We start from the raw sequence: 15,380 nt of genomic DNA, 5'->3' as shown, positions 1-15,380 counted from the left end.
AAAAAAGGTAAAAAAGGTGATGACATTAACTACAATGAAAAAATTACTTGCATTCATGAAAAAAAAAAAAAAAAGTTTTTCCAGGGCTCCTACTAAAAAAATTATAAAAAGTAGGACGGGGAAAGCATCCCCCACACAACATAATCATAAATATGTGGCATAATTTAAAAAAATCCCTCAAAATTTTATATTTTTAAAAAATTAAAAAAAAAATAAATTCATAGAACTATTTCAGTATCCTATAAGATTGATTTGAGCCAAAGCAAAATGAGTTGGCTACAAAAACCATTTTTCACCAACTTGAGGGGGTTAAAACTCCAAACCCCCCCCCCCCCCACATGAGAAAATTCTGCACACGCCTATGCTAGCAACCAAAGATCATTCTTTCCTGTCTATCCTCACAATATAAATTACATTCTTTTTTGGAGTTTTCCACAGTCCAGTCTGTCAACTCTCTGACAATGCACAGCAAATTATAAAGACATGCACGTATTTTAGGAATGACACTTTTTCGAGACCACTTTCAAAAGCATAGTGCAAAATGTGTAAATTACAAGGTCCAATGAAAATAAGTCAAGGTAAATTGAATGGTTCTGTGAGGTACTTTAAAGGGATTTGTTCACATTTTACTGTTCAATGCCAGTGTCATTGTTTTTGACAAATGAAACATACTTTAATTTCTAGTTCTTTGTTGAGCATTTTAAATACTGCTTATGCCTCTGCATGCCCTAAAAATACGGATGACAACTGAATGCTATTGGGTAGCACAAGAATCACAAAACCTAGAATAGGCTTATGTATCCAACTGCTTTGCTATACAAACTGGTAATTTACCTATACACAAAATGCGCACCATAATTTTGAATAGTAGATGTTATTGTCCAAGACTATGAATTAGTAAATACAAAATTATTTTTCCCATCCAGACAGAAGTTTTTAATGCTTATAGTTTTAATATTAAGTTTTTAACCATCAAACTAAGCAAACAAAAATTAAACCAAATGTTTCACATACTCCACCCCCAAATAACCTTAAAAAGAATACAATTCCTGCTTTGGCAGAATCCTTAATTCCAATCTACAACCGAATCAATTAATTGCAATTGCATTTGTATTATTTGGCCTATATGTCAATGATTCCCTCCTCAATTAAAATGAATAACACAAATTTTGTTGATAGGATTTAATAGGTAAAGTAGGACAAGAACTAGAAAGTAAGACAAAAGTAGGAAATTTTACCAAAAAATAGGAAAAGTAGGGCAAGTGGGAGCCTTGCTTTTCAGTAGGAAATAAAATATATATTGACAGGGCCTTAAAAAATGTCATCATTTACAAAAAAAATTTAAGCTTAAACCTGTCAACCTACAAAAGCGAGCAAAAGAGTCAGGAAGCATTAAAAAAGTGTGAAGCTTAGCAAATATGGAAATATTGACCTTTTTTTACAGGGAAAAATTTTTGCAATGATCTTTAAATTAATTTTTCAATACTTACTACACATTTTTCCTTACAATTTGGAAAAAAAAAAGACTAAAAGAAAATTAGAACACATTTTCTTCAGCAACCAATATATTTAAGGTTATAGACTGACCTGTTTTTTTTTTAAATATTATTTTGCTAAAGGTTTGTTTAAAACATTCAATGTGTGAGTGTTAGTTTTTAAAATCAAAATATTTTCTATAACAGCAATAGAAATATTTTACTCCTTTGCACTATGCTGATTACTCTTTGCATTCACCATTACTGTGTGGGACAATGACAATTTCATTCATGTTTGACCCCCATTCCTAAATGTACCATGTGATTTTTTTAAGGGTCTTAGACTTTTTATTAGCAAGCACAGTCTATAAAATGTGCTTGACTATATTTTCAGAAAATAACCAATGGAAATCTATATACATATATAAAATTGATTTTCGTGTGTGTTCTCTATACAAATCTACAATTTTAGATCTATCACCACAAATTTTTCATGTATACCAAACAGGACCTGACTTGAACAATAGGCTACTTTAAAAGTTTGTCAGAGCTGGACAAATGCCTGAAATAGACAAAAAACTGTTGGGCAACAATGGTTACTAGGCCTCAACAATCACTTTCGGAATGTTTACTTTTGCTACAGAGGTAACCAAATATCCCTAACAATGAGTTTCAAATATGCATATGCCTTTACAATGGTTTGTCACTTCTTTAATGCTGCTAGTATTATGTATAATAGTTTATTCCTTCATAATGGTTTTACACTTTTTCAATACTCCCAGTAAGTGAAGAAAACCTGGTCATCGCGGGGTATTATAGCTTGTTGTAAATAAAATTTTTAAAATCTTATATAATGCCATTTTTGCTGGTTATACTATCAAAAAAGCATCTGGAGTCTAAAAATTGGGAGTTGGACACGTGACCCACTCTAGAGTTACTGGATTCTCTACTTGCATATAGTCGATAGAAAAAATTAAAAAAAAATAAATAAATTCCGGAAAAAAAAACTGGCAGGTCTGATTTAGTCCCTCAAATTATACAGTGGATTCCATCTTTCTCTCTTCTTAGAGAGAATTATGGCTTTTTTTTTTTCATGATACACATTCCTGATAAGACAACTACTCTCTACCTCACACTAACTCTGGTTACATCACCATACAGCAATTTAATACCATTGAAAAAATCAAGGTGGAATATAGGTTGGAAATAAAGGCGCCGTCTATAGATGGTCTCTCCAGATTCAGTAGAGATTTATGTCCTTCCCCAGGATCAAACCTGTGGACCTGTTGGCAGCCTTCATAGCGGTAGATGAGCATCGTATACCACAACACCACTCGGTACAATGTCTATGCTGATACGATTGACAATATTGAGTGCCAGTACTTAAAAAATTGATCTTCCGCGTTAAAAAGTTTCGTCACAGAGAGCAACAGGTCTACAATGGTAACAAGTCTTCAATAATTACACTTCACTCGTGGTTCAAAAAAAAAAATAGACGGCAGCACAGCATTACCATAGAAACAAGCTCATGCTAGGTTCACAACGCATACATTCCAACATGTACTAATTCTTTAGAAGTTCAGCAGAGGAATGTGGACCAGGTGCATGTGTGTTTTAGTAGTAGTAGTAAAAATGTAAGTAGTAAAAACTTAAAAATCAAAGTTTCAATGATGAACAGCTCATAGCTGAATCTGAGAATCAGATGGTATTGAGCATTCTTTACTGTAATCAAAGTAATCCACATTCTTTGAAGAATTCAAAGAAAGCATCGGTGCTTACCAAAAACAGCCCCTTCATGAAGGAATTCACAACTTGGAACATCTATATAAGGGAGATTACTTTTGGAAACTAAGCGTGAAGCAAAAGTGTATATGGGAATAAAGATAAAATAGTCTCAATTTTTTAAATTTCGATTTGAATTTTATTTTCTGTGAAACGCCCAAATATGAGACATATTCTAAAAGTTATTTACAGTTTTAAAAATTACTACACAGCTCTTCAAAAAAATGTTTTTGTTTAGTGTCTGGAATTTTACTAATTTTGACTACATTTGGTGTGCTGGTTTCAAGTTTGAAAAGTTTCTCTATCAGCTCTACTTCTTGACAGTCAGCATAACCAAATTATGAAATATTTGACTGTACAACTCATTCAATAGTGGTTTGGTTGAGTTTTTCATGTGGATTGGTGTGTGCGTGTTCCTGCTGTTTACTTCTTTCTTCTTTATACCACTATCAGCTGATTGTATGAAGGCATTATTTGTTGACATAACCTGGTGTTTACATCTAACACAATCAAGTTGTGTTAGATGTAAAGTTTTAAAGATTTATAAGTGTTTACATCAAACACAACTTATAAACATTTTTTTCTTTCAAATTGATCCCAAATCTGGTCTATCGCCATGAGCAATTTACTATAGAATCAGTTGTCAAAAGTGGTTCTTTGTTTTGAAAGTTGATGAAAAAAAAGAATGATGTCCAGTCGAAGCAGGACCATATATGGCTACTACACCCTATAAAAAAGCCATTCCTGATTTTGTTAAAAGAGCTTACCTTGAGTACCTTAGCGTTAGGCTGGGTGACCAAAATAAAGTTCAGACTCCACACATTGTGCATAAAATGTATAGAATGCTTAAGACAGTAGACTAATGGGAAGAGAAGTTGAAAATTTGGTGTTCCAATAGTTTGGAGAGAACCAATAAACCACTTTTTGTGATGACTTATTTTCATATTGTGAATATTACTGGCATAAACCTAAACTGCAGCAAGTGAACATATCCCTCTGCAATATCCATTGCTCACTACACCAAAATGAAAGAATATGATATCAAAGCTCTCTTCGGTCATGGAGAAAATTAATGGGTAATTTATGTGGATTTAAAAATAGTTAACTTTTTCTCCTTGGTCAGCAAGGAGGCTACACGAAATATCCTATCGTCTTCTGCCTATGTGATAGTAGAGCCAAATCATACAACTGGATAAGAAAAGAGTGGTTTATGAGAGAGAACACAGCTGTTGAAGATAGAAATGTCATTCATGAACCCTTTGTCTGATGAGGCAGAACCATCTTGCCTCCACTACATATAATGTTAGGATTAATGAAATCATTTGCGTGAAATGTCTGATCAGGATAGCCCTTGCTTTTCATAGATAGGAGAAAAACCTAGAATAAGTATAGAAAAATTCAAAGTTTAGATTTCTATAGTCCTCAAATCAAATAGCTCCTAAACAATCCTTATTTTGTGGATTCAAAGTGAAAAGCGAGTTCCCTGAAAATCTTGGCGATACTAGTGAACAAGGTGAACGATTTCACCAGGATATAAAGACAATGGAGAGCTGATACCAGGGCAGATGGGATATTCATATGATGGCAGATTACTGTTGAAATCTGCTAAGAGACAGTGTAAACATTGTTACCGACAGTGTTGCTGTGCTTTTTTTAATAAATAAAAATATTTTACACAATTTATTAAGGAAAAGGTTCTTTAATTTAACGCCTATACTGCAAACCTAATTTGATGCGTTGATATAAATAACAATACTGTCACATTTTATAAAGAGCTGGTGAGCAAAAATTAATGTTATACTTGTTTTCAGCACATGAATTCACATAAAATCAGTTAAAATAACACCCTAGCACTAAATTATGTGTTGCGCTGTATTATCAGTGCGAAAATTTTATTTTTGTGACATCTTCAATATTCCAATAAGTCAATGATGAATGACCAATTCATGAATATTGATCTCCTCACTACATAGACAAAGTTTGAAGCATAAAATTACTGCATTCAGTCTTTTTTAATTGTAAGCCATCTCCCAATGGCTTACGACACTATTGGAAATGCGGTGTGCTAACCAAGGGAAAAAAATCGTGTTACAGTCATCTAAGAGATAAAAATAACATATTTCATGGTTTATGTGATACAACTAATATGATAAAATAAATTTAAAGCTTCCAACACTTTTTTTTGAAATTTTTACAATTTGTGCTTTAACATTTTACCGGCCAAATTCAGATTTACATTAATTTTTATAATTTTTTCCTTTTATTTCCCCTTCTGGTCCTTCAGCTTAGACATATCAATCAAAAAATTCATGAAAAAAAATGCCCAATACGTTTACTAGACTTACTCATGTCCATAAAAACATTAAAATTAAAAAAAAAATTACTTTTATTCTCACTTACAAATAGGCGATCTATTTTTAAGTGAAGAAAAAAATCAAGTGCTTTCATGAACAAAAAAACATTTGTTTGATTAATAACGCCAACGTTCCCAATTTGGGAAAATTGGCTAAGGTTAATTATACACTATATGGTTTTTAATAATTGTCTCAGGAATGAACATTTGCTACCAAGACTTGGGTATTGTGATTAATTTTATTTTTCTAAGGAATAGCCTGTTGATTTGGTCAGCTCTTTGCAGTGAGATTATAAATCAAATCCAGGATATTAATGCATTACATTTTTTTCAACTTTGGAAAACTTTTGACAATCAGAAAAGAAAAAAAAATATGTAGCTGTCACATAGATGAAAATTTCATATTGATATCAAGATGATCTTTACTTTTGCTGTTGATGCTTGAGGAGGGGCTTGCAGTTGGGGTGAACCAGTTCTAAGGGAAACTCCTGAAGAAGGCATGGTTGCTAAAGGTACTGCCTGCTTCAGAACTGTACTAGTAACTGATTGGGAAGCAATCCGAATGTTCTGCAATAAACAGATAAACAATCTCTGTGAACTCAGCTGAATTTTAAAAGCATAAACTCAAAATAAACACAAGAAAAATGCCTATGATGTCAAAAAAATTATAATTGGAATATTTTTCCATATCGAGCTTGAAACCATATTATTCAGTGATACTATAATAATCAAAGATGACAAACATTTTTACTAAGCCCAATTAAATAAAATAATATTTTATAGTTGGATACACAATGTGGTTCGTACTTGGATTATAATGGATAAACTGGGCTTGTATCTCTATTATTAATAAATGCCTTACATAAGTACTTATAATGAAAATTACTTGAACATTTTGTAACAACACAGATAGTGTACATAAACTCCCTTATAACATTTTAACTTTGTGTGTGTTTTTACTTTCAATATGTTCACATTTCCTATAAGACAATATATAACATCTAAACATGTTTAAAGATATTTTTAAAAAGTCACCATCACAGAAAAGTATAGGTTTCAAGCACTGATCAAGCAATGAAAAAATTACAGCTGTTACTCAAAAATACGCAAAGCAAGACCTAACACCATCTATAATCATCAGGGTAGGCAAATGCCAAGGTTTTTTGTGGAAAAACTCAAGTTATTATTATAGCTTGTAGAGAATTTTCTCCAAACATTAATATAGAGAACTTAAACATCTCTATGAAAATATTAGCGTCTTTTCATTCAATCTGTATTTGTAAGTATTCAAAATAAATATAATGGGAGGGGAAGAAACTGAATACACATATTTGTTTGTTTATTTATTTATTAGCTTTAAATATGTATATCGATGTTCTGGTATCACTAACACACCATGTTAATGGTGCTAATTAGCACTTACATGTATACACACATGTTAGTGATGCATATTCATCACTATGAAAATTTGTTTTTCATTTCGAAATAGATAATAAAAGATATAGTTCATAATAATAGTTTTGAATAAATGAAAAAAAAAAACTCAATAAGAACTCAGAATACAAACAATTAAGCACTTTTGACAGGAAAAAAAAAAGGATAAGTAAAATTGGGAACTGGTTCACCCAATTAAACACCCCACCCATTTTGATAGTGGGGAAGGTTTGTTTTTCAAAAGCCAAGTTATTGCTAAGTCTTCAGTCACACAGAAATAGAGCGCATGTGGTGTTGAGCAGCATGCAAAAGTTTGCCAAAAAAATTTCCTTGTTAAAAAATATTTTGGAATATAGAAAATTTTTCATATACCATTATATCACCAAGAAAGGGGACAGGGAAATAGACTATGCTTAATTAAGTCTATAAAACAAATCATGATTTCTTTCAATGAACGCAATTTTCAAAAAAAGGTTGGGAAAAAGGTTTGGGAAAGAGGTTCATATTTGTCAAATTTAATTACATTTTTTTGAGACAACTGAGATTCATTCAAAATGCAGAATATCTGGAAACCCCAAATAAGAGCTAGCGAAAAATTAGTAGCACATGCAAACATTTATATGGTATGGAGTGGCATAAGCCCGGGAAAAATTGGCTGCCAATTAATGAAACTGTAATAGTAAAGAAGCCTCTTTTTATTAGTTTGATGTATTTACTATGTAAGTTTTTACTTCAATTGTATTAAGATAATAAGTATGATTTGTCAAGAAAAACATCAATACTTCATGATAAATTAATAAAATTAGAACAATTATTTCAAGAGAATGGAGAAAGAGTAACTGATATAAAATATTATGAATTACAGTCGAATCCCGCTATAACGAACTCCAAGAGACTGGAGAATTACTTCCCATGTAAACTTATCTGGGGAATTAGAAAAGTGTTCATTAAAACAAGATTTTTTTGCTATAACAGTGTTTGTTAAAGCGGGATTCGACTGTATAAACAATCATCTTCATTTTAAAGCAGCATATTTAAATACACTGGAAAATTTCATTTATTCAATCACGTCAAATGTGAAGATAAAGTAAGAGAAAATTTGAGAAAATCAAGAATTCTCTATAAATAAAAACTGCCATGGAATTTTTATATATATAACAAGCATATTAAAGATTAACTCACGGATTGCGATGATTTTCCTGCAGTTGTAGTAGTGGCCACTGAATTCGCTACTGTTACAGCAACCTGTTGAGGTACTAGTGCTCTCATGCCACCGGGAGCATTAGGCTAAAAAATTTGTACAACTTAATTATTGCAATTTTTAAACATGATAAAATTCACATCACAGTAAGATAATTTTTGTCAATGCATTTCAACTCTGGAATGTTTACTCTGATATGAAAAACTTTATTTAAGTGTCAATGAAGAGCTTCGAAAGAATTTGTACTCTAAGAGAGATGACAATAATGTTCATCAATGTACCATAGACTAAATCTTGGGTTTTAACTGACCAATGGTTCTTGGAAGGATTTCAGTGGGTAAGAAAGCTTGGATAAGAACAGAATTAAAAGTATTTTAGTTCTTAGAGCAGTTTCTGCAAAATGAGCAATATCACCCACTACTACTGCTAAATTACACATGTACCTAGACCACATTTCTTTGTGGAAATTCTAACATTCATACATGTTGGAATGTGTGTATATGTGTTGTGAACCTACGTGAAGTTTGTTTCTGTGCAATGCTTATGTGTAGTGCTGCCATCTATCAAATTTTTCTAACTATGAGTGGACATCACCCACTGGGGGCGATGGAATGGTTGAAGGGGGCAGTAGAAGCTATTGGGTGTAACAAAGGATCCTATGGGTTCACTGGGGTTGGCGGGCAATAAGATATACATCACATGTGTTACATTAACAAAACCTTTTCGACATCTTAATGTACTTCATAATTTATAACAGTGAAGCTAGAATATGTAATCGGTTCAGCTTGAATGATTGATTTTAAGACAATTTATTCTTTAAATAGAATAATATTTTTTATTCGAGTAATAATTTAATAAATTATATTCACATCAAATTTGATAATAACACAGTTTTGTTTCATTAAATCCAGCAGCTGAAACAATTGTACATAAAAATGATAATATTTTCACATAATTTATTTCCTGATAATTTGTTACAGAGCAAAAAATATCAACATCCACTTACTTACGCTACCAGAAACCTACAACACTACAACCAGAACATAGCAAGTCCAAAGAAAACATTCCAAAGAAATTAAAAAAAGAATAAAATATGCCTTTATAACCACTAATCTCTTAGTCTGGCAAATTGTGTTTACTATTCTTGCTTTTCTTACATATCTTTCCCCTTAAGACATGCAGTGGTTTGGTGGAGCGAAAAGTGCAACTCTTTGATGCGACCCCTAGTTATAGGTCCAGGGAGAATGCCGATGTCAGGCAGAATCAGCAAGTTGGCTTGCATTTCCTAGTGTTGTGCTTTGCTCTTCGGCGAATGGGTGGTCTTACTGATCTTTCGAGTTATTGGTTTCACACACAGCACATGGGCGATGTCCTTCAGTTTTCCCTCTCAGCCCTTTTTCTAGCATGGTTCAACCTCATGAGTACCCTCTGATACCTTCTTCAAATGCATACGGCGCAAAGCAGCGCTTGACAAGCTTTTCAGACAATCCCACTTTGCAAACTGGTGTGAATATCTAGACGAGATCACCCCTTTCCCAAATCATACTTCACAATGACTCTCATTGTAAAGTCTTATATCTCTTGTCTGGGCTTCCAATATGTGCAATCTTGCTAGCTCTTGGGTTTCCTTTGCATTATTCAATAATTTGGCTACAATGTCAACTTTATAACTACTAATCTCTTAGTCTGGAGGTAATTGTCTCTACCATTCTAGTCTCTCGTTATAATATAAAAAAAATACTTACATGTACAGTCTGTAATCGATATGCTGTAGTACCAGGAGGAGGTGTAGCGGCTGATTGGACCCCAGGCCCAATATTCACTATCTGATATTGCCCATTTTCAGTTTTGAACATTAGAGTGCCTCGAAGGCCAGGAGGAATAGCAATGGCATTCTGAAAGACAAAAAAAAAAAAAACTTATACACTGTGCGCAACTTTGTTTGAGCACATATGTAAATGAACAAAAAAGAACTTTGCATTGTCTGTATGCAAAGTAGCTCTTCGAGACCGTCCATCCTTTTGGAAAAGAGCGCAAACCATCCGAAGATGGTCTCTATGGACAGTCAGCTGTCTGTCTATAAGCAAAGTATTACTAATAATTATTATTACAAGAGTGTTATCATTATTTTAAATTTCTCAATGGAATGTTTACCAGTTGCATGTACAGCAGAGCTTGGCAAATCCCAGGCGCTAGGTAGCAATGGCCACGAGAAAATTGATATTGGCATCCAAAATTTTCTACATGATTGCTGAATTTGAGTAAGAATGATACAAAATTTTCTGATTTCATAATAATCTGTATACCAAAATGGAAAGGGGCCATTAAATTGAGACTCATTAAGAAGGAAATGTGAAAAAAAAACCATATTCAGCAGTTTCCTTAGGAATAAAAAGACAACCATGCTTGGCTCCTAAGAAATTTGAACTTGATCTTTTAAAAATTTAGCACCAAAATTTGTTTTTAGATTGGCCAAGCCTTGATATATATATATATAGTCAAGCGGTAGTAAATTACTGCTACAGGCCTACACTTAGTCAGGGTTTTTCAAATCCTAAGTGACTAGAAGATTGGTATTGGAAAAACGAATGCAAGACGATTAATAAAATCAGCTAGTTATACTGGTGAAAAAACACTAAAATTCATTTCATTACACTCAGCTTCTATGTACATGAAACCTATTGACCTCTTCTCTGTGGTTTTCTTTATATATATAACCGATTGAAACAATTTTAATACTCCACAGGGTTCCATTCTTAAAAGAGAATACTAACTTTTCTTTTCGATGTCTTAGCATTAATACCCAGAAAGTCTCTACCCTCAATTGATAAATTTATCCACATTATTAATCAGATGGCGATCTGGCACTTTCAATTCGTCAAGCTGTTTGCCACCTGTAATATCTAGTGGCCATTGTTACAAGAAGGTTCATTAGCTACAACAGGGCTTAACAAATCCTAGGCAACAGATCGCCATGGAGACTAGAAAAATTTGTATTGGTGTCTAATTTTCTTATGTGATTGCTAAAATGAAATCTATGAATAGCAAACATTTTTTTGATTTCGTGAGCTACAATACCTTTATTCGGAATTGCTAGAGAGTAATCCCCTCCTTTCACCAGTGATTTCTCCCCACTGCTTATATGTTTGCTATTCTTTTCCTACTAATGATGGTTTTGAACCACAATATCCTCATAGCAACAAGATAGTCTATTTTTGATATTTTTTTTACTGAAGGGATTTTGAATAGTTATTTTTGTCATCATTTGAAGGCAATACCATTTTTCTTGGTCTTGACCGATATAGGGAGTCTTCTCACAGGTTTCACTGTTCATTTAGGTAAATTTAACCAAATAAATTAAAACCATGAAAAAAATGACAATGTTGCTATACAGCATTGATGTGAAGAAACAATAAAATAAAAAAATCAAGACAGCAGACTAATTTATTATACACTAAAAGATTTTTTACTTGAAAAAAAAGGTCCAAAATAATGATTCCTTTGACTTTTTCAGGGGGGGGGGCATAGCGACCCTCTTTCATGCTGGCAGATATGCTGCTATAAATTCCAAATATTTTGGACCACACTCAGCCTGTCATTTAATAACTCAACAAAAAAAAAATTTCAGGTACCAACACCTAGTTTTTAATCGCCGTGGCAACTAGGGATTTGTCCAGCCCTGCCACTGGCAGTACTTTAAAGTACAGATAACTTTTTAACTGTCAGAAACCTCAAATATTGCTTTTCGATACAAAAATTCCCATTGAAAACGCACACGTTAATTGCATGTAATGTTTAAAGTGACTGTTATATAAAGAATAAATTTTTTTTTTCTTATAAAATTTGAATAAAGCATAACATGAACATTGAAGGGAAAATTGTGGAACGATTTGACATTCTTTGATTCAAGATGATGCTTGACCTTCCAAAATTTCTTCAACTGCTTATATATGTTTGCATTGATATAAACTGTCTGCTATACTCTTTTTACAACAGATAACTGTTTAAAAAAATTGATTACATCATGTATATAATGTTGATTTCTCTTATTAAATTATCTAGATAACCACTGATACTTAAAGCGATACTTTTATTATGCATAACATTGAAATATATCTAGCGATCAAAATACTAAATTGTAGGATTAAAATGTCATTTAATTTGACAATGCTAGCTTGTATATATCAAACTTATTCTTACTTTTGCACTATATGGAACATTTACTAGCATTTATTATGCAATGGTTTTCCAATTGAAGCTGTATTAAAATGTGCAAAACAAATGCTTTGGGTATCAAGTCTTGTCAGCTCCGCTTTGGTTGAAAATACTCTTTAAAGCTCTGTGAATTTATACACCCTGATCTAAGAAATTTTTAGGTGAAAATAAATTAGTTTAATTAGTGCATTAACAGATGCTGTGTGAGAATTTTTATATGGAATAAAATTTTGGGCAGATCAGAAAATTTAAAATATCAAAATAGATATTTTTTCCTCAGTAATTATCATTCTAAATATAAAACCCTTTAATCTAAATAAAAGTAAGTGTTTTGTTATTTAACATATCTATCAAGTTAACAAAAACTATATGACATCTTTGACAGTAAGATTTTAATAGGTTTTTGACCCCAGAAATTAACTCGGTATTAAAACTAACCCTGATGCCCTATCATACATATTTTGAATAAGCTGCTCTATTCCACTTAGCAAATTGAACACGGGTAATGAGTAGCTTAGATAAATAAACCATAAAATTATATTTTATATGCTCTAGGCTCTTATGTTGAAGAATTCAAAATTGCAAATTATATTATTGCTTTAATAATTGTAATAAATTGTTTAAAAATAAAACATCGTAATATGCAAAAAAAAAAGTTTTTCACCATGTTGTATACATTATCAAAAGGCATTCATTTAGGTTTTTGACGGTTTTCGTCAGTTTTTGATGGTTTAAACTAGTTTTTGATGCCTGTCATGTCAAAACCCCAACCCTGATTTTAAGTACTTGGTGCTGACAATTTCAAGTACCAGGTGAATTAAATCGTGTACTAAATAACTTAAACTTTTTTTTTGTTTTTAGGCCTTAATTAGAACTGAAATGACCTACCAAAAAATTAGAATATTTCATTTTTCATAATATTTTGGATAAAGGGTTAACCAAGGTGCAGAAAAAACTAAAATGCACCAATGCGTTGTGGAAAATGCGTGTAAATAGAAAAGTACCTAGGTTTTATATACATTCAAAGTTTATAATGGGCATTAAACGGGAACTATTGTCGCTTTTATTTACTGAAACAAGAAAATCATTTTGCTATGAATTTTTATTTTTTTAACAGATTTATTTGTTCAATATTTCTCAGCAGAGACATGTACAAGAGAAAATGTGGGCGTAAAAATGTTTTAAAATTAAACACATTGGGAGAGAGATCTTTCTGGATGTATGCCTACACAAACCTTCAGGAGGAAAAGTTTGTTGTTTCCTCCAGGAACTTTTCTTGCCAAAGGCAAGTATTGACATAACATCCAGAAAAATATCTTCCCAATATATCACAGGCAGAGAAAGCATCTCTCTCTAATGGGTATAATTCTTAACACTTTCAGTAATAGAGTTAACAGCGTTTGAGAAAATTAATTTCACTTCATCTCTTTGCTTTATTATTTCAACCTATATGAATCTGAACATTCCAAACTTTGTTTTGCCTTTTTTTTCACTGTTTTCCTTTAGTTTTTTTTTTTTAATGTGCATTATGTTACATTCTTTAGCAATAAAATTGCAAAAGCAATCCAACATCTAAGTTTAAGACAACTAAAAAAGTGACAAAAAAAAATGTTGCTTCCATATTATAGTAGATAATTATCAATGTGACTATCACTTTTATAGATATTCATGAATTGGACAAGCATCCGATCGCCATGGTGATTAAAAAAATTGATATTGATGCCTAAAATTTTCTGTGTGTTATTACTAAATTGATGACAACGCAAAATTTTCACAATTTATTTCAGCATGTCTACCAACATAGAAAAGGGTCACAAAAACACACAAAAGTCATAATACTGTGAAAATATGAAATTGAAGGAATAATACTTTCCGTAAAGATATTAATCTCAGGTCCAAATACATTTTTTATAGCGTTAATTAATTCTACACTAAAATATTGATATGAGGATACTCTGTGGACCAAAAAATTTCATCGTGGCGGGGATTATTGTTATATCGAGAGGCAGTAGTTAAATATTAGACAATAGGCATTTCCATACAAGACTTGAGAAAATATTGTTGAAGAGGGATTTATTGTTATACAGAATATTGCTGTGGCAAGGTTTCATTGTATCTATAAGGATAAATACTTTACAATGATACATTTTTCTCTGGTCCCTTGAATAGGTACAGGGCTTGTTTCTCATGTGGGCACACACCCAGGGCCCTAAAACTGGCTATTTTTGAATTTTAGGCATAACCCACATCTCCCCTTTCACCTACGTATGCCTTTGCCCAAACTTATGAGGAATGGGCCCTAAGTAGTGGATTATTTCTTTCTTCCAGACCTTTTTAATAATTACAGCGCATGGGAAAATAAAATTCATCCCACGAGCCAAGTCAGCCTTATATATGACAACATGCCTGTGTTAACTTCCATAACGAGGATTGGATTTGAATATTGCACGTCATACAAAATCCAGACCCAAATACAAATAGGGTGCTTGACAAATCTGAAAAAAATGTTCAGGCATCAGCAAAATTTCTTCAGATCCAAGCATTTTCCCCTTCACGAAAAACCGTCCTGGGGTTTAGAAACATCCTCTTTTATGTTAATCAATGCATGGACATAAATTGTGGGAACTTCTCACACAAACAGTCCTTTCAAACCTTAATTTGATCATCAGGACCAGACAAATTTCTTAGGAGTCAAGCAGCCCCCCCCCCCAAATAATGGTTTTTCGATTTTACCGAGACAATTACCCCTTTTCATGTTGGAAGACACATTATGTGATCAGAAAATTCTGTGACACTGATTTTCCATCACATAAAAATGTTTAGGTGTGAATATCAATCTTATAGTGGCCATGTGACCTGGAATTTGTCGTGCCCTGGAGACCATATAATAAAAATTTTAGGTGCCAATTCTGATTTTTGA

At 32.5% G+C, this 15,380-nt stretch overlaps 1 protein-coding gene across 3 annotated transcripts in view; it reads right to left on the bottom strand.

Moving 5' to 3' along the window:
* LOC149068937 (transcription initiation factor TFIID subunit 4-like) overlaps positions 1 to 15,380 on the bottom strand; it is a 44,102-nt gene that overhangs the window by 27,066 nt on the left and 1,656 nt on the right. For all 3 annotated transcript variants that reach the window (XM_089250566.1, XM_089250564.1, XM_089250565.1), the window contains exons 2-4: positions 9,991 to 10,140; positions 8,227 to 8,331; positions 6,037 to 6,177 (exon numbers count right to left, since the gene is read on the bottom strand). In XM_089250566.1, the coding sequence (XP_089106692.1) occupies positions 6,037 to 6,177; positions 8,227 to 8,331; positions 9,991 to 10,140 (396 nt within the window). The remainder of the gene's footprint in view (positions 1 to 6,036; positions 6,178 to 8,226; positions 8,332 to 9,990; positions 10,141 to 15,380) is intronic.

This window comes from Pholcus phalangioides, unplaced genomic scaffold, assembly GCF_987345545.1.
Source record: "Pholcus phalangioides strain wild (caught in Gottingen) unplaced genomic scaffold, Ppha-v1.0 ptg000024l_1, whole genome shotgun sequence".
In the NCBI taxonomy this organism is placed as follows: Eukaryota; Metazoa; Arthropoda; class Arachnida; order Araneae; family Pholcidae; genus Pholcus; species Pholcus phalangioides.
Note: the sequence above shows the minus strand (reverse complement) of the source record. Positions and strands in the feature narration are given on the sequence as shown.